The sequence below is a fragment of the Rhamphochromis sp. 'chilingali' genome (assembly GCF_963969265.1).
Source record: "Rhamphochromis sp. 'chilingali' genome assembly, chromosome: 22".
NCBI lineage: Eukaryota > Metazoa > Chordata > Actinopteri > Cichliformes > Cichlidae > Rhamphochromis > Rhamphochromis sp. 'chilingali'.
The window spans coordinates 28793400-28815836 of record NC_137950.1 but is presented as its reverse complement, the minus strand read 5'-3'; the positions used below and the strand labels follow the sequence as shown (position 1 = coordinate 28815836).

Below are 22437 nucleotides of genomic sequence, written 5' to 3'. Positions count from 1 at the left end.
GTCTGGTTCATCATTTTATGCACATTCCTATTTGGAGTATGGATGGATTGGAGGTTTAAACAGAAGAATGTCAGGTACAGAAGAGGGACAAATTAATAGAAAAACCAAAAAGCCTCTTACTAAGGTGTTGGACCACCAGAACAGCACTACTGCTCCTTTATGTTTATTCTTGAAATGTCTGGAAAGTCACTGGAGCGCTGGACACTATTCTTCCAAAAGATATTCCCTCATATGTTTTGATGATGTTGGAGAGGACCGTCTAATGGTCAAACATCTCCCACAGGCGTTCATTTGGATTGAAATGTTGAGACTGCACACGTGTGATTCACACCATTTTCATATTCTTCAGTGACCCTTGTGCCCTATGGATGAGGGGAATTCTCACTCTGGAAGAGAGCATACATTAGGATAAAAGCCAATCACATAGACAAACGTTGTATTGATTTGCAGTGATCCCTCCCCTTTTTGTGCAGGAAGTACAGCTAGTGTCAATAAACAGCTCACTAGTGGTTAAAATAACAAAGCAGCCAAGAAATATATATCATACAAATAGATGTAATTATCCAAACTCATTCATATTCTTCCTCCGTTTTATTGGCACCAGATCATCAAAAGCTGTACGGGGACGATTAGATGGCTCGTACGAGTCTACGCACTGCAGGCGTGAAGGATTACGGGGTGTTTTTTTCCTTTAATTTGTCATCTATCCGTAGCTTACTTCACCTGTTACTTTCTAGAAATTGTATTGTACTTAAGTGATTTGTAATAAATTTTATGGCTAAGCCTTTGGCATTAATGCTATGATTTAATAAAATTATTTTTCTAATTAAAGTGAAAATTTCCCCAAACAAGAGATATTTGTTCGCTTCATTTATCAAACGACATGCTCTGTTTGTGAAATGAAAATAAATGCCTGCTGCTGCATTCTGATTGGCGCAGACTTGCGTCAGCATCACCGAGACCAAATCTGATTGGCCGACATCACATTTCGGGGCGTTGCATCTGACAGAAGGAAGTAGAGACGCAAGAAACCAGCTCGTTTAAGGGTGTGTTTACCTGATACTTACAAAATAAAATCTGTAATGTAATGCCGTTAAATCGCGAGCTGAGGAAGGATATGTCTTAATGTATTTCATACGTGAGTATGCTGTGCTTGTTTTTCTGGAGCGGACGTGTTTTTAGCCCGGCGTACACACGCTGGCAGCTGTAGCCTGTTAGCTCGATGCTGCTCCGTGTGCCTGTGTTGCCATTCAGCGCGTCAGATTAGAAAAATACACTCAATCAGCCGCGGTTAATTCTGTGAAGAGGCTAGCTCACTCAGCTGCCTACACCTGTCCTGTTTTCCGGTCCGGGTGAGGACGAAGCGGCGACGCTAATGTCTGTTGATTTTTTTCTTCTTCTTTAGCATATGGAAATATCAGCAGGTAGCAGGTTAGCGCCAGTTGTAGCTAACATCGGAGCGCTGTTGGCGAAAACAAGGAAAGCGGGTTTAATTTGCTTTATTAGAAACTTCTGACAGGTGTCATAGTACACCTGTATACACCGATACTGGGTCTCGGTTAGTTAACTAATATATAATACTATATATTACTGCAGCAAACTCTAAGCAGAGCGGAAAGTCCTTCAAATGAAAGTTTATTGTATGAATCAGTCAGGGAAAAAATAAATAAATAATTTCCTATAACTATATATTTGTAACCACCAACATGATGCTCTTGTTGTCAGAAATCTTTTGTAAAAGACCCAGATAGGCAGCACTTCAGTCAGCAGTATTTGTGCAGACCAGTAACGTAACGAACACATAAACACCACGTCACTGGATTTTACATTCATAAAGAAAATCAAGAGTTAGATGGTAAAACATCCAAAATGTAAACAAAGTTTGGGAAACCTAAATCATCAGAATATGTTGCAGTTTGAACAGACATCCTTAAAGTAACTGCCTCCAGGTCACATACATGAATCCTCCCCCTGAGAATTTGTTAATATTTTTTGCAGCAGTTTGGAGTCAGAACGAGCTGAAAGTTTAATATTAATCCTTTCATCATCACAAAGCAAAGCAGCCTTTAAGATGCTAGCGGGAAATAAAGCATCAGTTAGTCTGCGGGATAACTGCAGACCTGCTGTATTGATTCACTGTCTTAAGTCCTCCTGCTCGAGTGCATAATGTCCGGGGCTTTTAATTTCTTCTCTGCCATCTATGTCCCTTGCAGCTGAGGCCAGGATTAGTGAGAGGACCTCTCGTCCGTACGTTATCCACATGAGGAATGCTGGGAGCATGCAGCCCATGTACAGAAGAGACGCTGGAGTCTGGAACCAAACGAGAAGTCTTCTCTACAAGAATCTGCTCATCAAATGGAGGACCAAGCAGCAGAGCCTGCAGGTGCAGAAACATTTTATTTAAATGTGGCTGCCATCACCAGTGTGTGAATGTGTGTGTGACTGGATATGTAAAGCGCTTTGGGGTCCTTAGGGACTAGTAAAGCGCTATATAAATACAGGCCATTTACCATAAATCCAATAAATAACTAATGTTTCCAGAGTTTCTGAAACATGCGATTTTTACCATAATCTAGCAGCCTGATGTCGAGGTGTGTTCTGGTTTCTGGGGAAGTCTCGGCTTGTGTCACTAAGTCATTGAAAAGGTCGTGTTTTTACGCCTGTGTGCTAAAAGTCGCTAAAAGTTGAAGCCGCTCCATTGCTTCTTTCTGCTTTCTATTTCTGCTTTGTTAGACCATGCATTTTTTATTTGGCTTTAAGTTGCGTCTATGCATTTTTTATGTGCCTGTGTATCAGCTTTTCTTTTGACTTGGAGCTCTCTGGGACCGCCTCCATCTTCAACAGCAGTCAGGGCCGCCCTAAGCTCCGCTGTGAATAATACAGCCTGTTTATTTCACTCACAGACCCGCCGTTACCCCAAAGACTGGATTTGTTCTACATTTTTAGAATCTAGTAATCTGTTGCAGTGTTTTTGTGAGAAGTGTAGTTGTTCAACAGGAAACTTGAGCTTTAGTTGGGAGAAGAAAATGTTGACACCATATTTAGTTTGAGTTTTGTACACAGATGATGCCAAATTACCTAGAACATGCTTCACACTACATAATCATCTCTCTTCTCTGGTACTGTCTACCACAAGCCTCAAACTCTTGACATGCCCCCCTCTGAGTTCAGCCTTACAGGTTGTTTATCAATAGGAATATAATTTTTTTCTTTTTTTATCTCGCGGTTTGGTTTTGCAGTTAGAGCCGCTGCGTGCATGCAGTCATCAGTGAAAGTAATGTCTTTTCTCACTAAAATGTACCTGTAAATTCATTTCCTGTCCCACAGAGCATGAATTTTCACCAACTTTGGGTTGTAATGCTTTGGACATACACAAGAAAACATATTTAAGAGACGATGCTATATCTGATCTGACCTGGGGGATATCAGGGTTTACTGAGCAAACTATTCACATTCCTTCTGTGTCCCTGTCTGTGCAGGAATTGATCCTCCCTCTGCTCCTGTTGGGGCTCCTGATACTCATCAGCACCCTGAATCCTCATGTTTACTATGGCGGCATCAGCACGACAGAGCTGGAGAGTGACAGCCACTTCTTCAAAGGCCTCGGCTACACACCAATCAGTAACATCACCACTTACATCATGGAAGAGGTGGCTCAGAATATGCGTAAGTCTGAAAACCATCTGCGGGGTTCTGTGTCCGTTAGGTTTGTGCAGAGGGTTCGAAAAGAGCAAACCGAGCATTTTTTCCCCTCCTTCAGTTATGCAGGATCGTCTGGAGATGTTCTCCAGTGAGGAGGATCTGGAGAACGCCAGCCTCTACGAGCCCTCCAGCTACGTTGGCGTCGTGTTCATGGACAGCTCGGCCACATCTTACAAACTCCGTTTCCCGCACAACCAGCTGCCTTTACCCAGTGACTACACGGAGTCTATTGGTAAAGCCTAATTATTGAAACTATTATACTTTCTCCCGCTTTATTTTTATGGATTGGCTCAACTTTATTTTAAATGGGTACAAAGTTTCTACACTTCCCTCACAGTGACAGATCAGAAGCTCATTTGTGTTGTAGACTTGCATACATCTTCAGATGTGCTGCTAACTGCCTTTGAAAGAGTCCTTTGGTGTAAAAAAAACCTCCATAATGAATCGTTTAAAGTACTCGTGCTGGTTTAAAAGAAACAGCAGTCAGTGGGGGCATTGCACATGATCTTGGTGGTAAAATCCTTACATGAGTTATCATTGTAGCCCTGGCAGGGCGCAGCAATGCTCTGCTGTGATTGGTACTTATTCTTTTTTGCCCTGGTGAGTGCGTCTTGCTCTTTCTCCATCTGTAGGTGCCGCCCTTCTACTGCTGGAGTTTTCTTTTTTGTTTTTTTAAGGGTTAAAGGCTGCTTACTCCTGGGCGTTGGTGACTTATTATTTTGTTTAGTGGCCAACTTCTGGGTTTTCCTTTAGTTTTGCCTCCTTTAGCTCCTTTTTTTTTTTAAACCCACTTTTTGTTAATCTCCCTGCTTCACCTGGACACTTAGGGGAACGTAACATGGACTAATAATTTGTTATTATGAAGATGTTGAAGGGAAAATAAGCGGGAACTATCAACACTGGATCTGGCTGTCACCCAGAACATCTGAAAGCGTTTCCTCTCCATTAATCAGACATTGAAGGGAGAGAAAAAGTCGATTTAAACCTTAAACATGCTCCAGCTTTCTGGATCCTGACTTGTAGCTCTTTTGGTATGAAGGAATATAAAAAGATGGAAGAACGCATGGAGTGGAGGAAGAGATGAACAGAACTGTAAAAGAGATGATTCCCTCTTAGAGCTGATGTGTGACGTGCTGTGGTGTTGTTTTATATTTCATACAGAAATGATCAAATTTAAAACAGAAGTGTTGAAATCTTCAAACTTTTAGCCTGGACTTATATTGATTCTTACACATTTACTTTAGTTTTTTGGACTTAAAGTATATTTATTCTATTTTTACTATATTAGATTTTTAGATCATTTACTTTTGTTTAATCTTTCCTTGTATTATTTTATTGAAAAGCTAGTTTAAATGTTATTTTATTGCTGTGATGTTTCATCTTTCTAATCTACTCTATATTGATGGTCATTGTATATTATTTGTTATGATTTATATTGAATCACCTTTAACAAAGGTCCTTTACAAATACATTTTGATTGATTGCTGTCGTTGCTTCGTCTCCTGCAGCCAGCTGCTTGTCGAGCTCGGTAAACTGCAGGGCTGCAAATTACTGGTACTCCGGCTTCATTCACCTCCAGTCTCTGATCGACGCAGCCATTATTCAGGTGAGACAGGCTGAAGCTCAGCTGCTGTTGAATTTCGGACATTTGAACTGCATTTTTCACACATGGATTTTCTTTGACTACGTTACTGAAAAAAGTTTTAAACTCTTTTATCATCTTTTGTGCTCAGATGCAGACAAAACGTTCGGTGTTGAGCGAGCTCGAACTGAAGGCGGTGATGATGGGTCAGCCCGGCTCTGTGGAGGTTGAGAAGTTCCCCCACGCCCTCATCTCCATCTACCTGGTCCTGGCTTTCACGCCCTTCGTCACCTTCCTCATCGTCAACGTGGCGGCTGAGAAAGAGCATCGTCTCAAAGACACCATGACCATGATGGGGCTTTACGACACAGCCTTCTGGTGAGGAGAAACGGCTTCGGCCGCTGCACATTCGGACACTCGGACCAAAGAAACTCACGTTCATGTGTACGTGTGGTTTGACAGGTTATCATGGGGCCTCCTGTACGCTGCTCTGGTGACCACCATGTCCATCCTGATGGCCATCATCGCGACGTACACAGCGTTGTTTCCTAACAGCAACTTCCTTGTCATCTTTTTCCTCATATTCCTGTATGGAATATCATCAGTGAGTAGAGCTGGGATGGAGGGAAAGCAAAGAAATAAAGAAATAACATATAGCTGTGGCTATTTGATTCCAGCCTTTGTGTTGTTAGTAGTGAACGTTCGTTCCTCTCATCCATATCCTGACTCTGTTCCACAGATCTTCTTCTCCTTCATGCTGACTCCGCTGTTTAAGAAGCCCAAGTTTGCCAGCACGGTGGGATCCATGCTGACGGTGGTGTTTGGCTGCTTGTCGCTCTTCACCGTCCTCGTGAAGGATTTCCCACAGCCGCTGGTGTGGCTTCTGTGCCTGCTGTCGCCCAGTGCCTTCTCCATCGGCATTGCACAGGTACAAACACGCTCTGGTCTCCTCTGGAGTACTTTTCTCCTTCTGGAATAAATTAAATAGCAGCTTGTTGCAGTCCTCTCTCACCTCAGTGTTGATCCTGTTTTTGTTAATTGAATTAATTTAGATCATTTTTCTATTAATTGCATCATAAGTGATATTAGGTTCTTTCTGCAGCTTGCTAGAAATGTCAATATAATCTCTGCAGTTTTCCAGCCTTCATTTTTCAGAAAGATGAAGCTTTGTGCAGTAGATGCCACCGAGGCTGATCTCAGTGCGTATTTGTCTAATATCTATTTTAGGTTGTTTACTTGGAGGCACAGGGAGACGGTGCTGTATTTTCTTCTCTGACTAACGGGCCTCATCCTTTGTACGTGCCGTTGCTGATGCTGGTTGTGGACTGCATCCTTTATCTTCTGCTGGCTACCTACCTGGACCAGGTGCTGCCTGGTAAGTGCAAAAATATTTGAACTCAGTGCGGTCAAACACTGGTTTTTGCCAGAACAAATCCAGCAGCTATTAATTTAGTAAAAGTGTGTTTTTTGTAGTCACCTTTTTATCTTTTACATAGTAGCAAAACAGCTGAAAATAAAGAGTGTTTACCCTCTATTCCCCCATGTGTCATAAGGCCAAAAATGTAAAATTTTCAGGAACCATTTGAATTTTCTCTTTAGTTCAGGATTGGGGAACTCCAGGCCTCGAGGGCCGGTGTCCTGCAAGTTTCGGACGTGTCCTTGGTCCAACACAGCTGATTTAAATGGTTAAAATGACCTCCTCAACATGTCTTGCGCTACAGATCAGTAGAAGCTTTTGGGCATTGAGGAAAAGAACAAGCTGAGATCCCACAGCAAGTTTGAAAAGCCCTCCAGCGGTGTGCTGTGCAGCGAGTGGGAAATAAACTGTCACTCTTCCATTATCATGTGTCTAATCTACAATCTAAACTGACTTCTGCACATACACCTGTATTTGTCTTAATCTGCGAGTCATAAAAATAAAGCTTTCCTGATTTGTAAACGACAGGAAGCAGGGGAGGATTTAGGGTGGGGCTATGCTATGATTGACATGTTGATACACTCGTTTTTACCCAACCGGTCTCTCAGATGGGGTCACCTGATTGTTGGGGTTTTCTCCTAAATGTTGTGTTTACCTTACAATATAAAGTGCCTTGAGACGACTGCTGCTACGACGCTGTGAGATGGGGACAGACAAAAAATCATATTTGTTTCAACAGTTTCATAAAATGTTGCAAACTGAACGTTGCCCTGCAGCTGTACTGAGGCTGATTCTTCATTAAAAGCTTAACTTCCAAAAAAAAAAAAAGGAAATAAACTGTCAGATGTTTCCCTTTTCACCCACTGAGTGTGTGCAGCACTGCTCTGCAGATCCATCTGTACTTCAATTAGCGTTACACCACATTGATCGTGCTGCTTTAATTGACTGCAGCATTAAATCGCCCCACTGCTGGTCGAAGCTGATTGGGTTAGCAGTTCTGTTTGTTTTGTGTTTTCATTTTGTTTTCATGATGATTTTCTGATACGCAGGTGAGTTTGGAATGCGGAGGTCCTTGGTTTACTTCCTGAAGCCGTCCTATTGGTCCAAACACAGAAAGCGCTATGTTGAGGTGAGCTCGGTGTACGACACTGAGCTGAACGGCGCTCCTGGTGGGGACGAGTCTATCGAGCCGGTTTCTCCCGAGTTCAGAGGGAAAGAAGCCATCCGGTAAAAGCCTGAACTTACCAATATTTCATTTTATTCTTATGTCAGTGCTCACAGAGTACCTTTACTAAAAGTATGGATTCAGAGGACTGAGAGATGGAGGCCCTGAGAGCTTCGGGTAGATCAGCGTTAGGCTCAGCTGTAGCATCAGCTGAGGAGAGCCTGGAGGTCCAGCCTGTAACCTGAGAGCTGCTCTTCAACTGACTCTGCTGCTGTGTTTACGCTTCTCTCCTTTCAGTTTCACTGTTTCTTCATTGCTCGCTCGTTTTGTTTCCAACAGCATCAATAACATCCGCAAAGTGTACAAAGAAAAGGACAACGTGGTGGAGGCTCTGAGGGGTGAGTGCTTTTCTATGATTATACATGTTGTTCAAGGTTACAGCATGAGTCATGTGAAGGTGCTGTATAATGTGGGCTAAAGATCCAACCGCAGTAATAAGCAGAAAGCCTGATTTACATGGTTAGATTAGATATTTTTCCACATTCCTACAATGGACTGAAATAACATCCCGTATCTCCTCCTGTTTCTTTACCTCTCCTTCTCAGGTTTGACCTTTGACATCTATGAGGGACAGATTACAGCTCTGCTGGGACACAGCGGGGCTGGAAAGTCCACCCTCATGAACATCCTGTGTGGGATCTGCCCGCCGACGAACGGCACGGCCACCATCTACGGCTCGCCTGTGGCAGAGATTGCCGACGCGTCCGAAATGAAGCAGCTGGTGGGAATCTGCCCTCAGTTCAACATCATCTTTGATGTGCTCACGGTGGAGGAGCACCTGAGGATATTTGCTGCCATCAAAGGGATCCCACGAGCAGACATCGACGCTGAGGTAAATGTGACAATCGAAATGTTCCCGCAGTGCAAAGTCTGAAACATTCTGACATTTATCAAAGTTAAAACATACATTTGAAACATGACATCAAACCTACCGGTGACAACCTTCGACACCAGGGTTGATCGACGTTAAAAGGTGATTTGTAGTTCTTATAAACCAAATGTGCTTAAACTCGACGGCAAGAAGAAACTTGAACAGTGGCTGCGAATCTTGAGAAGAAATCTCTTTTCATCTTTAGCTGATGAAACCTATCACCACAGAGCTAATAACCCACAGAAACCAGGAAACTATCAGCCAATCACGTTGCTGCACTGGCATATACACAAACACACAGTAGTTTCATTTCCTATAATTTCAGGGTGTGTGGTAGCAAACGTCTTCTTATCATCCTAATCTGTGGTTTCCACAGCAAAGCTGTAGGTAGATTAGAAATGTTCTTTGCTAATCATCAGACTGACATTTGTTCAGTGCTCTGGGGGGTTAGACTGAAGACCCCGAGATTAATTAATGAAGCGCCGATGTAGTTGAAGTATAAGTTAGAAGTATGTATAAGAAAAAGCGCTCTTTGTGAACAAATTTGCCACATTTTGGTGATTCTATTCATACAGTTTAATATATCCAGTAAGTGATGATGCTTTAAATTAGATGGGAACATCAAATTTATTGTAAAGATGACTGCAGAGTTGTGAGACTTGCTTCTAGAAGGTCTTTAAATCCACTGTTTAAAAAGTAAAAATGACACACGGATGGGGTCTGCGTCTATTTTCCTTAAGATTTAGATTTCATAGAAAGTTGTGGAAGGTGGCTAAACTCCAGAGCATGTTGGTGTCATAGTTTTCATGTATGTGCATTAGTGCTTTCAGCAGGAGAATATGTGACATTCTTGAGGTTGTTTAAAAAGCTGTGCTTGTTGAGCCTTAGTGTGATGTTTCCTTCTCTGACAGGTCACAAAGGTGCTGAAGGACCTGGACCTGGAGAAAATCATGACGGCTCAGGCCAAGAATCTGAGCGGAGGCCAGAAGAGGAAACTGTCTGTGGGCATCGCCATCCTAGGAGATCCAAAGGTACCTGTGCGCAATCTTACTTCAATTTTTCGAATCCAGACACCAGTCCTTCTTGGATAACGTGAGTTTGTGGTTGTTTCTGTCAGATCCTGCTCTTAGACGAGCCCACGGCCGGCATGGACCCCTACTCCAGGCACCAGGTGTGGTCTCTGCTGAAGAGTCGCCGGGCCGGCAGAGTCACTGTACTCAGCACGCACTACATGGACGAGGCAGACATCCTTGCTGGTACGAATGCTCCTTGTTGTGTAAGATACACAAACCCACACTTTGGACTGGAAATATAGACCAGAAATTGTGCTTTATTCTTATCCTGGATGATGGTATCTCAGGATCTTCTAGCTTAATCAATATTTTAATCAGGAGCTGGTGTTGCAGAAAATTTTCCGCCTTTCTTGATGATGTTTAAAATAAAACCGTTTGACCGGATGAACAGTTTTCACTCAGGTTTGTTGTGTATGCATATTTTAAAGTATGCTGCTGACATATGCTCCAGCTTGGTGATGTTATTCATCATGAGGTCAGCGCTGAGTTGCCTTCCTTGCTGCAGGAGAATTTCAAGAGTGAGATTCAAGGTGCAGAGGCGAGCAGAAAACACCAGCACAGCTTTATGTAACCGAGCAGCAGCTCCAGTTTTATACTCGACCCATATGAGAACAAAGGTTTATCTCCACGCGAGTTGAAAACATGTCTGATTTATTTTTTTTGAATGTTTGTTTCTGCAGATCGCAAAGCTGTGATCTCTCAAGGTCAGCTGAAGTGTGTTGGCTCCTCTCTGTATCTCAAGATCAAGTGCGGTGTGGGCTATCATCTAAGGCAAGGACCCCTTCATTGACTCTTACAAGAACCCAAAAGGAATAATTAATTCGATTGTTTTTGTTATTGCTGAGTTTAGAACGTGTATTAACCACGGGCGTCTTTATCGAACTAGATTTAGATGTTTTTCTTCATCCTTTGCAGAATGTCTATCAGCGAGGCATGTGACGCAGAGAAGATCACGTCTTTGGTTAAGCAGCACGTTCCCAAAGCCAAGTTATCCCGACAGCACGAGGCGGAGCTGACCTTCACTCTGCCCTTCGAGAGCATGGACACGTTCCCAGGTTCGATTCACAGGAACGTCCGTCGGTCACATTTAAAAAAAATCATGACACGAGTCGACCATACAGAGGTTTCCTTTGTGCGTGTTTGTTTTTTGAGCATTAAATTGTACTGATTATATTTTTAGTTTACAGTCGGGTCACGTTTTTGCACATTTATCCTGACCTGATTCTCTGATAGCTGCCTGCTTTCTGTAGCAACACGCATGCAGCTGTGCACACACATGTACTCCTAATGTGCCCATCAGCAGTTTTTGGTTTACCTGCCTTGCTTTGACATTGTGCATTGTATAAAAATGTTTTTAAAAATCATAACTCCGAAGCAATCGACTGCAAATAAAGCAATTTCTTGAACCTCTGAATCTGCACTGGGGCAGAGCAGAGTGATACTGGAGCAGTTGTTCCTGCTCAAAGGGGAAAGTTTACTTACTCCTGGCCTTCATGGTTTCTTTAATATCCTTTAAAAATATCCAGACAGTATTTTAAAAATAGAGTATGACTCAGTCATGATTCAGCTTTGACTGTGAGCCACGCAGCGCGCTGAGCGGTCCTGAATTCATCTTTCGTAGGCCTGTTCTCGGAGCTCGACTCTCAACCCAGACTGGGAATAGTCAACTATGGTGTTTCCATGACAACGCTGGAAGATGTTTTTCTACGTTTGGAGGCAGAGGCTGAAGTGGATCAGGCTGGTGAGTGTGTCGCCAAACTGAAGATTGCTGCTGATTTCAGTTTTTCGAATGGAAAAAGTCTGCAGGAGCTCTGGTGTTGAGTAAAAGTCGTTTCATGTCTTCAGACTACAGCGTGTTTAATCGAGAGCAGGCGGACAACGAGTGCGACACCGCCTCCCTGGACGACACGGACCAGAGGCTGCTCACGTTCTCCGACACAAAGTCGGACGTTGTGACGGGTCACGCCCTGTGGCGGCAGCAGTTCAGCACCGTGGCGTGGCTGCACATGCTCAACATGTGCCGGGAGAGGAAGGCCTTCATTTACACGTGAGTGTTCTCCTTATTTTACTTTATTAGCCAATTTCTTTATTTTGAAGATATCATGGGTAAACCGGGCTTCTTATTTATTACCTTAATACAATACATGTTGTTTGTTTTTGTTGTTTGTATGTTAATCTGTCATATGATGGACACACATGCTCCATCTGCTCCTGTAGCTTAGAGTTAAAGAACTGAATGACATCCATAGTTTTCTGCCTCTTTGTCCAGTCACAGAAATAGGGATGTGTTTTGAGGCTTTATTCCTCCCATTTATCGAGACTTTCCTGACTCTAACCTCCCCCTTCCTCCTCTTCCAGTCTGGCCTTGTTCCTGGTGTTTGTGGCTGCAGTCCTGGTTTTGTCGCTGGCCACAGGAAACATCCAGATTCACTCCTCAGACCGCCAATTTCTGCCAATTTACCTCCTGAGGAGGAACCAGGCGCCCCAGAGATACGCCACAAGCCTCCTGGTTCAGAACTCAACTGGTGAGTGTCACAGATACAAACACGGCAGCCTGACGGTTTCTGTGTAACTGAGTTAAAAGGCTTGTTTCACTTTCAGTGGGTTTTTTCCCTGAATAAGACTCGAGATCTCAGCTCTATCACAAAGCACAACATGATGTAAACACTGTGATGAAGCATCGCACTTCTGCACGAGTGTGAAATATCCCACTAACCATAATCATTACAATATGTCCCGTGGGTGTAATTTAACCGACCTCCTTGATGTTGATTTAAATTGTTTTTATTGACACGTATGAGCTTCTACATGATGCAGTTTTATAGTTGCAAGCTGATTAAGCTTCCTCTGAGGGGTGTCTGGGCTCACGCTGAGTGGCAACAAACTCAGATTATGTCGAAGGAGGTCTGCCCATCTCTGCTTGGACCGCTGCCCCTGTGACGCAGCAGAAAATGGTTGTATGGATGATTTTAGCCGTGCCTTTTTCGTACCTACAGGCTCTGATATTTCTGATTTCATCCACAACATCGAGTCTCAGGACATCAAAGTGGAAATGATGAAGCAGAGCGACTACATGGCGGCGGCTCCCCACAGCGCTGCCATCAACGTAACAAGATCCAGCAAGGTCACTTTAATATTGCATAGATTGAATTTAATTACTGATATCAGATTAGATGAAACTGGAGCACCTCCACCTACATTTAATGTGTCACGGTGCTCGTGTTGCAGCCAAAGTGCTCTTTGTTTGAGGGCTGCTGGCTCCTCTAACTGAGAGCTTTCTGTTTAGATGGAGTGCTGAGTTCATGATGCTGTTGACACTTTGTTTCATGTGTTGTTAACAGGGTTTCAGATACAGCGTTGCATTTAACAGCACGACTGTTCACTCCCTGCCCATGACCGTCAATATACTGAGCAATGCTCTCCTAAGAGGTCTGAATGGGACCGGGCAGATCCGAACGTGGACCAAACCCTTTGAATATGTGAGTGCCTTTGACAAATATAGAGTCAGATAACAGAGGTCGTTTCCAAGACACTAAACTTTCCCTTTGTGATGCCCATCAGCAAATCCCTGATGCTACATCCTACGCGCTGGTGTACATAGAGGCGATCATACTGGGAATGCTGGCAGCTGGAATGCCGGCATATTTTGCAATGGACCACACTCGAGACCGAGAGGTAACCAGTTAGTCACAGAGATAAAAACAGATTCATCTTTTCAACAAAAGATTTAGAGGGAAAAAGAAACGTTGTCTGGTACAGTGAGAACATCGGGCCACACAGTCACATTTCTCGTCACTTCTCTGTTTTGTTTTGGGGGTTTTGTCCCCTTTGCAGATAAAGTGTCGCTCAACTCTGCGCATCTCTGGTCTCGTACCGTCAGCGTACTGGTGCGGTCAGGCAGCGGTGGACATCCCGTTCTATTACCTCATCCTGTCCTTCATGTCCATCATCCTTTTCTCCTTCCACACCGGAAACCTGCTCAACTCCAGCAACCTCTCTGCGGTGGTGCGTCCAGCTGCTTAAAGACTTTATTCCTCTGTAATACAACACATACGTGACTTCATCTCATGGCTTCTGCCCCGCCTTAGGTTCTCTGCACCGTTGGCTTCAGCCCAGCCATGATTCTCTTCACTTATGTGTCGTCTTTCGGCTTCGCCCGAGTCCAAAGCAACAGGGATTTTTTCTCTGTCATCTCCATGATGGTGAGACTCAAACATGTGATCCTGAACAAGCCTGCTGCTGCTGTTTTTTCTTCTTCTTCTTCTTTCTTCTTCTTTTCTTTGTTCTTCACATGACAACAAAAATGCTTTAGATTGAAACCTTTATTAAAAATAAATTGCTTGTACCTCAGGTGTGCGTCGTGTCAGCCTCGGTGGTTCAGTTGTCCTTCGTAAACAACAATCCAGCTTTGACAAGAACCCTGCACAACGTCTTGTGTCTGTTCAACCCGCTGTACCCTCTCATGGGCTGTCTCAACTGCATCACCAAGGTAGGAGCTCAGGGCAACAGCTGCTTTCTCTGTCAAGCATACAGCTGTGTTTTTCAAATAAATACACGATCATATATCATTGGGGCTGAGGCCGTTATTGGAGTCATGTTTGAGAGCATTTCTCCATTTCTCAGGCCACCTTCCTCCCGACTGTCTACGAGGAGAACTTCCTGTGGAAGAACCTGCTCATTTCAGTTTTAGCTGTATGTATCATATTTCATAACGTGGGGGAAAAATGTGATAAACAAATGTCAGAACTGTATTTAACTGTAACTGTGTGTCTGTGCTCAGCCTTATCTCCAGTGCATCGTTCTGCTTTTCCTGCTTCGCTGGCTGGAGATCCATTCTGGAGGAAGGACGATGAAAAATGATCAGCTCTGCAGGTGATGATCGCTTTCATAACTCTGATTACAGGAACCTCTGGTTTATTTATACTGAGGTTTATTGTTTTGATAAAGGTAGAAAAGTTTGTGAGGCTTTTGGAGTTACCCAGATCCCTGAACAAAATGTGGTCGCAACCGTTTTACTGCAGTAAAAACATATAGGTTTTGATGCCTACATTAAATGCAGCAGACCTAATTTTCTTTTAAAATGTTCACAGGATCTCATCCCAGTCCAAGGCCAAGGTGGAGAGGAACCTAGAAGAAGGCCAGAATGAAGACGAAGATGTCCAGATGGAAAGGGCCAGAGTCAAAGAGGCCCTCAGCTGTCAGTCCTGTGAAGAGGTAAATGTTTACAATACATAAATTAAGAATGCTGTTGAAGTCCCTGGTCCCTGTTGAAGAGTCAAGGTGTAATAAAGATTAATTTAGCCAGGCATCTTTAGTGTTTTGTTTCTCGTCGGTGATCTGAAGGCATTTTGCTCCTTTTTCTGTCTTTTCTGTGTCTGTTTAGAAACCGGTCGTGGTTGTGAGTAACCTGAAGAAGCAGTACAAGGGCAGGAGAGAAGGATTTTCTCTAAGCAAGAAGAGGAAGCTGGCCACAAAGAACGTCTCTTTCTGTGTCCGTAAAGGTACGCTTAGTCTTGCTGCTTTTTCTTATGCTGCGTGGTTCCCAACCGGCCGACTTCACCCACAGTCTGAATCCTACCCTGCTGTTTCCTCAGGTGAAGTTCTTGGACTGTTGGGCCCCAACGGAGCAGGAAAGAGCACCATCATGCACATGTTGGCAGGTGACACTGACCCCACTGCAGGCCAGGTACAGTAGGATGATACTGAAGCATTCCTCGGTCTGTTTATTTAATAATTTCAGTCATGTTACTCATGTGTTTAAACCAAGAAAACACTCTGAATCTTTGCTCGTCTTGGTCCAGGTGCTGCTGGGAGACTACAGCACTGAGTTTCGCTCAGTGGACAATCCTCTGGAGCACGTGGGCTACTGTCCACAGGTGAACCCTCTGTGGCCTCGGGTCACTCTGCAGGAGCATCTGGAGATCTACGCCGCCATTAAAGGCCTGAAAGGAGAGGACGTGCCGGGGATCATCAAACGGTAAAGTCTCGGTCTCATCCTCAGTACCGGTTTCCCCCTGACGTTTGACCACAGTGATTTCTATTTTTAACAGTCAGACAGTCAAAGATGATGTAGATCTTTAAATCTTTTCGAGAGAGAGAGTGTAAAGCTAATAACGGTTGTTGTGTGTCTGCCGTTGCTGTCAGTGTGGTGAATGCTCTGGAGCTGAAGGACCACTTACACAAACAAGCCAAGACTCTGTCTGCAGGACTCAAGCGGAAGGTGAGGAGACCCTCGGCTTGCCTATTAGTCTGCTCTATTATAATGTTAATGCTGTGTTTATCCTGCCTGATAATAAAGTATTTATCAGAAACCTGTTGGCGTTAACAGCAAAATCGACGTTTTACTCCTAACGAGTCAGAATATTTTAGCTTTTTAAGTTTCATTTTATTTTTCGCGGCAGTGACGTTTAAACGTCTCACTTCAAATGTAAAAGCCTTAAATGTATGTTCTGTCATGAAACACATGAGGTACTTCGAATCTTTTCTGTTATAGTTTTACAGTATTTGTATGATATTATTGTGTTGTATGTCTGCAGTTGTGCTTTGCCTTGAGCATGATCGGGAATCCTCAGATCGTCTTACTGGATGAGCCTTCCTCAGGGATGGATCCAAAGTCCAAACAGCGCATGTGGTGAGACGATGTTTTCCTTACAGAAGCATTTTTCTGCCTTTTTCTTGTTTCAAATGTGAAGCGCTGAAGTTCTCTCAAATAAATGTTTCTTTTCTTTCACTGCCAAATAATGTGTTTAATTTCATAAGCAATGCTACCGTTAAAAGAAGCGTTTCCTTCGTGTAGGAGGGCCATGCGAGCCGCTTTTAAGAACCGTCAGCGCGGAGCCATCCTGACCACTCACTACATGGAGGAAGCCGAGGCTGTGTGCGACCGCGTCGCCATCATGGTTTCTGGGCAGCTGAGGTTCGCTCCACAGTTGCTTTCTCGATAATTTCTCAAACTTCCGAGTCTCGGCATAATGCCTCTTAATGCTTGGTCTCTTTACTGCAGATGTATCGGTTCCATCCAACATTTAAAAGGAAAATATGGCCGCGGTTACAGTTTGGAGGTGAAACTTAGAGAAGAGCTGACGGGGCTCCAGCAGGTGGCGCTGTTGCATAAGGAGATCCTACGAATATTCCCTCACGCCGCTCGGCAGGAGAGGTGAGCCCTGACCTGTCTGTGTCTGTGTGCAGTTCAGGGATGTCAGACTCGTTTTACAGCCCATTTTGATCTTAAGTGAGTTGGATTGGTAAAAATCCTTTTTTCTGTCACATTTAATCCTTGTGCAGTTTCAAGTGTGTCTCAGTGTTTCTGCATGATAAAGAAATGCTGCTGTAGTTAATGAAAGACATCTGTGTGGCCACAATAGAAAAGCATAAATATCTCCAGAGAAGAAAAAAGCTGCAACTTTTCAGTCATTTAACTCTTCATTACTTGAATGGATGGACTTTGGTGCAGTATGAATGAAAGTGGGAAAGGTGTTTATCAGTAGGACAAGCTGTAAAATTCTTTAAAAGGCAGTCCAAAATGTATATCCTCCTATTTTTGATCATAAAGCCAGCGAGCACCGATGGCGGTGAAGAGAGCACCAGATGGGAATGCGGTCACATAACTCCACAGCAGCTAGTCCAGCTGTGAAACCTTCAGTGTTTTCTTCCTGTAGATGGCTTCAGTTGATTAACACCTGTCTTTCTTCCACTTCAGCTACACAGTGATGGACACTTAATGAGTGCCAACAGCACACTGTAAAGGAAAGCAGTGAACCTTATAAAACTGAGAAAGCAAAAATCAAATCCAGAGTAAGAATTTTGTCCTGACTGAAAGACAGAATCGTGCTTGTGATTAAAATATGATTAATGGAACGACCCAGTTTCAGCTGTTCACAAAAACTGTGTCAAACGTTAGAATGAACCGTGGAAGTCGAGCTTTAAGAAGTTAAACACTTCGTAAAGTAAAATAAAATTAACTTTTCCCTTAAAATAACAGTTGGGAGTAGATATCCTGTGCTCAACGTGTGGGTGTTCGAGGTTGTTTTTGGGGTAGAAGTAAATAAAAAGCTTAAATAAAAATGTTAGAAATCAATAAATGAGGCAAAACATGAGCTTTTATATGTATTTTTGTAGCTTATTATACCACTGATTAGTTTCAGAGTCAAAACTAAAAGTCAACTAAGAGCGAAAAAAGAGAGGAGGAAGCATTATGGAAAATAGAGCTGTGGAAACACAGACGCGTGCTACTGCTCTGTGTGTCCCAGTTTAATTCTGTATGTATGTGTGCTGTTTTTCCAGCTTTGCTACGCTGATGGTTTACAAGATCCCCATGGAGGACGTCCAATCGCTGGCCAAGTCTTTCTCCCAGTTAGAGAGCGGTGAGTGAGTGCTGACCCGTCGTTTCTCCTCCACAGCTCTGCTCTCTCTCCCGTGTACTTAATCTTCTTTCCTTGTGTCGTCAGCCAAGCAAACCTTCAACTTTGAAGAGTACAACTTCTCCCAGTCCACCTTAGAGCAGGTAGGCTTACATGTCAGGCGGTCAGTCCACTGGACCTCTGGATTCTTCACTCCAAGCTTTCCTTGTTTCCTTTTGTCCTGCAGGTGTTTATGGAGTTTGCCAAGGAGCAGGAGAACGAGGAGGACGAGGTGGGCTCCCTCAGCACAACTTTCCAGTGGCAGCGGCTGCGCCAGGACGGCTCCGTCTCGGTCAACCACACAGACAGCATCGTGCACCAGCTCTGAACTCCACCCGAGAGGGAGCTGCCCGGTAACTGACCAGAAACCCGAAACTGCCAGGCTTCAGCGCCTGAGGGCTCACGCCAGCACTGCCCCACAAACTGCACGCCCACCGCCTTTAAAATGATCGTCAGACCTGTGTGGGTGGAGGGGGCGGGCCTTGCATACACTGGGATTGACTGTGTGTTTGGGCTGTTGTGGCCTCTTCCTGTGGGAGCGCATGTGTGTGTTGCTGTCGTCCATCGGTGCTTTCTGATTCGCACTGACCGAGGGGCCTGCAGTCTTTCTCAGCACGCTGATGCCACACTTACTCCTCTTTCTAATGTTTTTTATCTTCACAGGGAGTCCGTTAAATGACAAAAAAAAAATTATATATATATATATAAGCTTTGTGATCCTTTCCGTCCGTCCTCCTGAGCAGGAGTGTTACTGTAAATGTGTTTTCTCGTCTCTTTGGGTGTGTTTTTTTTTTTTTTTTTTTTGTTTACTACCGTCCATAATCGTAATGGTACCAAAGCAGCACATCTCTGAACCACACCTCCTCACGTATTGGCACTGACGAGTATCTTTGGTTTATTAGTGTTGGTAGCACGTGCAGAAATCGCTCTGTCGTTGATGTGAGCCTGTGAAGTGAACGCCTATCTACTAACATGCCTAAAGAGACATGGTACAGCTCTTTAAACCTTTAAAAAAACCAACAAAAAAATAAACTAACACCGTGTTTGCTTTTTATTCTTCTGAGGCTGAAGAAAAAAGTCCCTTCCCCTCATCTTACAGCAGCATCCTCATCTTAACGCCCCGACCTTGGTTCTCCATAGTGTTTCAGCATGCACGCTCACAAAGAGGAGGCTGGTTATTTTCAGAAGTGGTAGCTGGATTCTTTGGGGCGAGCGATGAGCGTCGCCCGGCAGCAGGATGCAGGAATATAGTGTAGAATATGCACACCAGTACATGTAGCACTCCGCCCTCATCTCATGGCACTAGAGAGACGAACGACCTCCGAGGTGGCGCTAGACGTTGGATCCAGGCGGGGCTCGTTTAGGCGTTCTTTTCGTAACAGATGTTGAATGTACGCTTGGCCTCCGGTGAGAGGAGGGTTCGTAACTCAGTGACCACTCCGTGGAGCTCCTGACAGCACTCGTGTTTCACGTTGGTGCCACTTTGGATCATGCAGCTGTGTTTTGTTAACTCTGTCTAGCTTATTTGATGTGTGTATATTGTGCTGTTTATAGTGTTTGTGCGTGTATTCTAGCACAGGGGTGTCAAACTCATTTTAGATTCTGGGTCCAGTTTTTCTTGATGCTGTTCCTTACAAACGTGTAAAGAAAGCAGATTTTTGCCTTTTTATTTGGTATGAAGAAGTTTAAACTCTTAAAGAAATCAGTCTGTAAAATAAGAAAGTACCAGCTGATCATTGCCTGGACTTTGATCTGTAATGAAAACAGAAACTTTTAGTTAATTCCCAGAATTTTACTTTTTCTTCTTTTTGCACAGCGGAAAAAATGCACATTTTCCCAGGATTCCTCCTGGATCAGAATGGGATTTTTAGGTGGTGACGATGCATGTAAACACAATTACTCCACATACACTAAAGGCAATAAGAAGTCTATGCTACCTTACTTAACAAATCTCTCTTTCCTTGTTATTTCAGTCATTTCATGAAAAGAGGGGAGGGATTTAAAATATGTTCTTTTTTTAGGGAAAGTGGTGCCAAATTGTTTTATATTTAGGAAAAACCCTCCTTACTTTATAGGCACAGTTTAGTTTGGAGGGGCAGAACTAGCTTTAGGAAGAAGGCGGTAAAGTGACCTCTGGCTCAGAGGAACTGGACGAGTCAGACTCTACTTTCTTAAGCAAAAAACGCAGTCCAAGCTGTAAAGCTTCTTTTAATCTTCACATTATGTTTGACACCTCTGATCTAGTAGATTTGTACTAGGGAGTAACATTGTTGGTGCACTACCTATCAGCAAACCGACAAATTGTAATTCTTTCATGACATTCAGGTGTGAGGATTTTGGCTTAAAGGGAATTTAAGACACTTTTTACGATGTTTGTTTTATTTCTTTAGTGATCATAAATGCAGTCAGGAGGGAGATTTTTCTGCAGATCATGAGTACATGTATTTTTATTTAATTTGAGAGCGTTGCAGAATGATGTGCCGGCACAGGGGTGGATCAGATATCTGGAACAGAAGTGTTGTGCAGCAACATCACAAACTCAGTCCTCACAGTTGGATTATCTGAGCTCACAGAGGATGTGTGGGTGTGTTTGTGTGTTGCTGGCGTGTTGGTGTGGTCCAACTCTGTAGCACAGAGTTATTACCTTTTCTTGGATTTCTTCTAATTTTCAGAAAACAGCTAGCAACATTTATTCCAGCATTTATTCTATTTCCTTTCCTGAGCCCGGTCGTGTGTGTGACTCTGTTTTTGAGGTGTCAGGGATAAGTTACATTTATGTGTTTATGCAGTAGCTGCCATTCATCTGTAAGGCGCTTTTTACTGGAGGTGAGTAGGAGCTCAGTGTCAGAGCTGTGTTTGTAAAGATGTATTACATACAAGAAACATTGAAATATACCTTTGGTGGAGGAAATGAGTGGGATTTCTGCTATTATGTCCTTATTAAATGTGAAAACTGAAGCCCTGTGGGTATGTTTGTGCACACATGTAGCCTTTAGTCCGCAGACTGAGTAGAAACACTGGCTCTGCTTTAAGTTAAATGTGTGTGCTGAGTATCGACAGGTGGGCCTCTCTGGACTGTCCCATATACACTATTGTATAGAAACTCATTTTATATTCATTTTCCCAAGTGCAATGAAGAGTTTGTTTGCATGTGTGTGTTGTGTCTCAGTAACATGTAGCCACCCAGAAACATCTGCTCTCTTTTCACTCCGAGCCCTGCCTCCAGACCGCAGAGCATTTAGTTCAAAACGTTTCGCGTGACGAAAACCAAAATGCTCTCCGGCGGAGCGTTTAGACGACTGGCATCGACATTGGGGCAGGTTTTATTTTATTTTCCTGGTGGTGGTAAAATTGCACTATTTCTGGGAAATTTTATAACCTTTCTTTATATTATGCAATCTTTGTAAGATTATTTGTGCACTGACTTTATTTTTTAAAAGACTGTGGTTTAGCTGTGTGCCGTATTTTCCTCCTATCGCGCCCCTTTGAATGGACACTCGTCCCTCTATGGTCTCTACTCGACCTTTTCATGATTAAATGTTACTGTATAATATTTCTTGGCCTTTTGTTTGTTTTTGGTTTATTTGTAACAGACCATCCAGCCAGAGACAGTTTGGTGGATTGTGGAGATTTTTAGAGTGATGCACCAAAGGCAGACAGTGCGGAGAACTGTGCACGTGTCGAGCAGCTCCTCATTTCTTCATATTTCGCAAACATGTGGAAATATAGTGTACGAGGCAAAAAGAGTTTATACAAGTATAATTAGCTAGAAAATTAATGTGTCACCAGATTTATTCTTTTACAGTCTGAACTCTGAGGCAGCTTTCTGTTGTTTCTTTCTGGAATAATTCTCCAAACTTTAAAGGACATGTGTCTCCTTGGAAGCACAATATAAAGAAATGAGGGTTGGCTCAAGACTTTTGCACATCAGTTTATTTCATAGCAAAAGATCACACACTTGCAACAAAGTTTATAAACTCAGGAGTTCAATTATTCTCTCTTTTTTTTTTTAGCTATGCACCTGAGTTGGTTTCTTTCACAGCGTCACCAAACAGCAGGTAGCACTGAATCCTGACTGTATCTAAAAGATGGAAGTCGTACCCATGATGTCACTCGCTGTTTTTGGACTCTGCATTTTGAAGCCTAAATATTACTGATTTGGCTGCCA

General features: G+C 43.4%; 1 protein-coding gene across 2 annotated transcripts; it reads left to right on the top strand.

Moving 5' to 3' along the window:
• The first annotated feature begins 985 nt into the window (after positions 1-985).
• abca5 (ATP-binding cassette, sub-family A (ABC1), member 5) lies at positions 986-21822 on the top strand. 2 transcript variants are annotated; one of them, XM_080873553.1, is made up of 38 exons: positions 986-1046; positions 2214-2383; positions 3480-3666; positions 3761-3934; positions 5211-5308; positions 5436-5662; positions 5747-5888; positions 6024-6212; positions 6512-6659; positions 7751-7928; positions 8206-8264; positions 8472-8758; positions 9709-9828; positions 9915-10053; positions 10551-10641; positions 10786-10925; positions 11492-11611; positions 11716-11917; positions 12229-12395; positions 12867-12994; positions 13212-13349; positions 13432-13545; positions 13705-13875; positions 13959-14072; positions 14222-14359; positions 14494-14562; positions 14651-14742; positions 14961-15084; positions 15254-15371; positions 15465-15556; positions 15672-15847; positions 16015-16090; positions 16407-16501; positions 16667-16786; positions 16874-17026; positions 18154-18233; positions 18318-18373; positions 18457-21822. In XM_080873553.1, exons 2-38 carry the CDS (start codon positions 2261-2263, stop codon positions 18595-18597), a joined length of 4986 nt encoding a protein of 1661 aa, XP_080729679.1. In that variant the 5' UTR covers positions 986-1046; positions 2214-2260; the 3' UTR covers positions 18598-21822. The 2 variants fall into 2 exon arrangements, with proteins under 2 accessions (XP_080729679.1, XP_080729678.1); XM_080873552.1 differs by having other exon boundaries at positions 1001-1138.
• The last annotated feature ends 615 nt before the right edge of the window (positions 21823-22437 follow it).

What these genes read in the sequence shown, in the direction of transcription:
- abca5 (XM_080873552.1), top strand. An exon ending in AGAGGGAAAGAAGCCATCCG is followed by an intron (nt 7,929 to 8,205) that starts GTAAAAGCCTGA and finishes TGTTTCCAACAG; the next exon opens with CATCAATAACATCCGCAAAG. An exon ending in GGCTGAAGTGGATCAGGCTG is followed by an intron (nt 11,612 to 11,715) that starts GTGAGTGTGTCG and finishes TCATGTCTTCAG; the next exon opens with ACTACAGCGTGTTTAATCGA.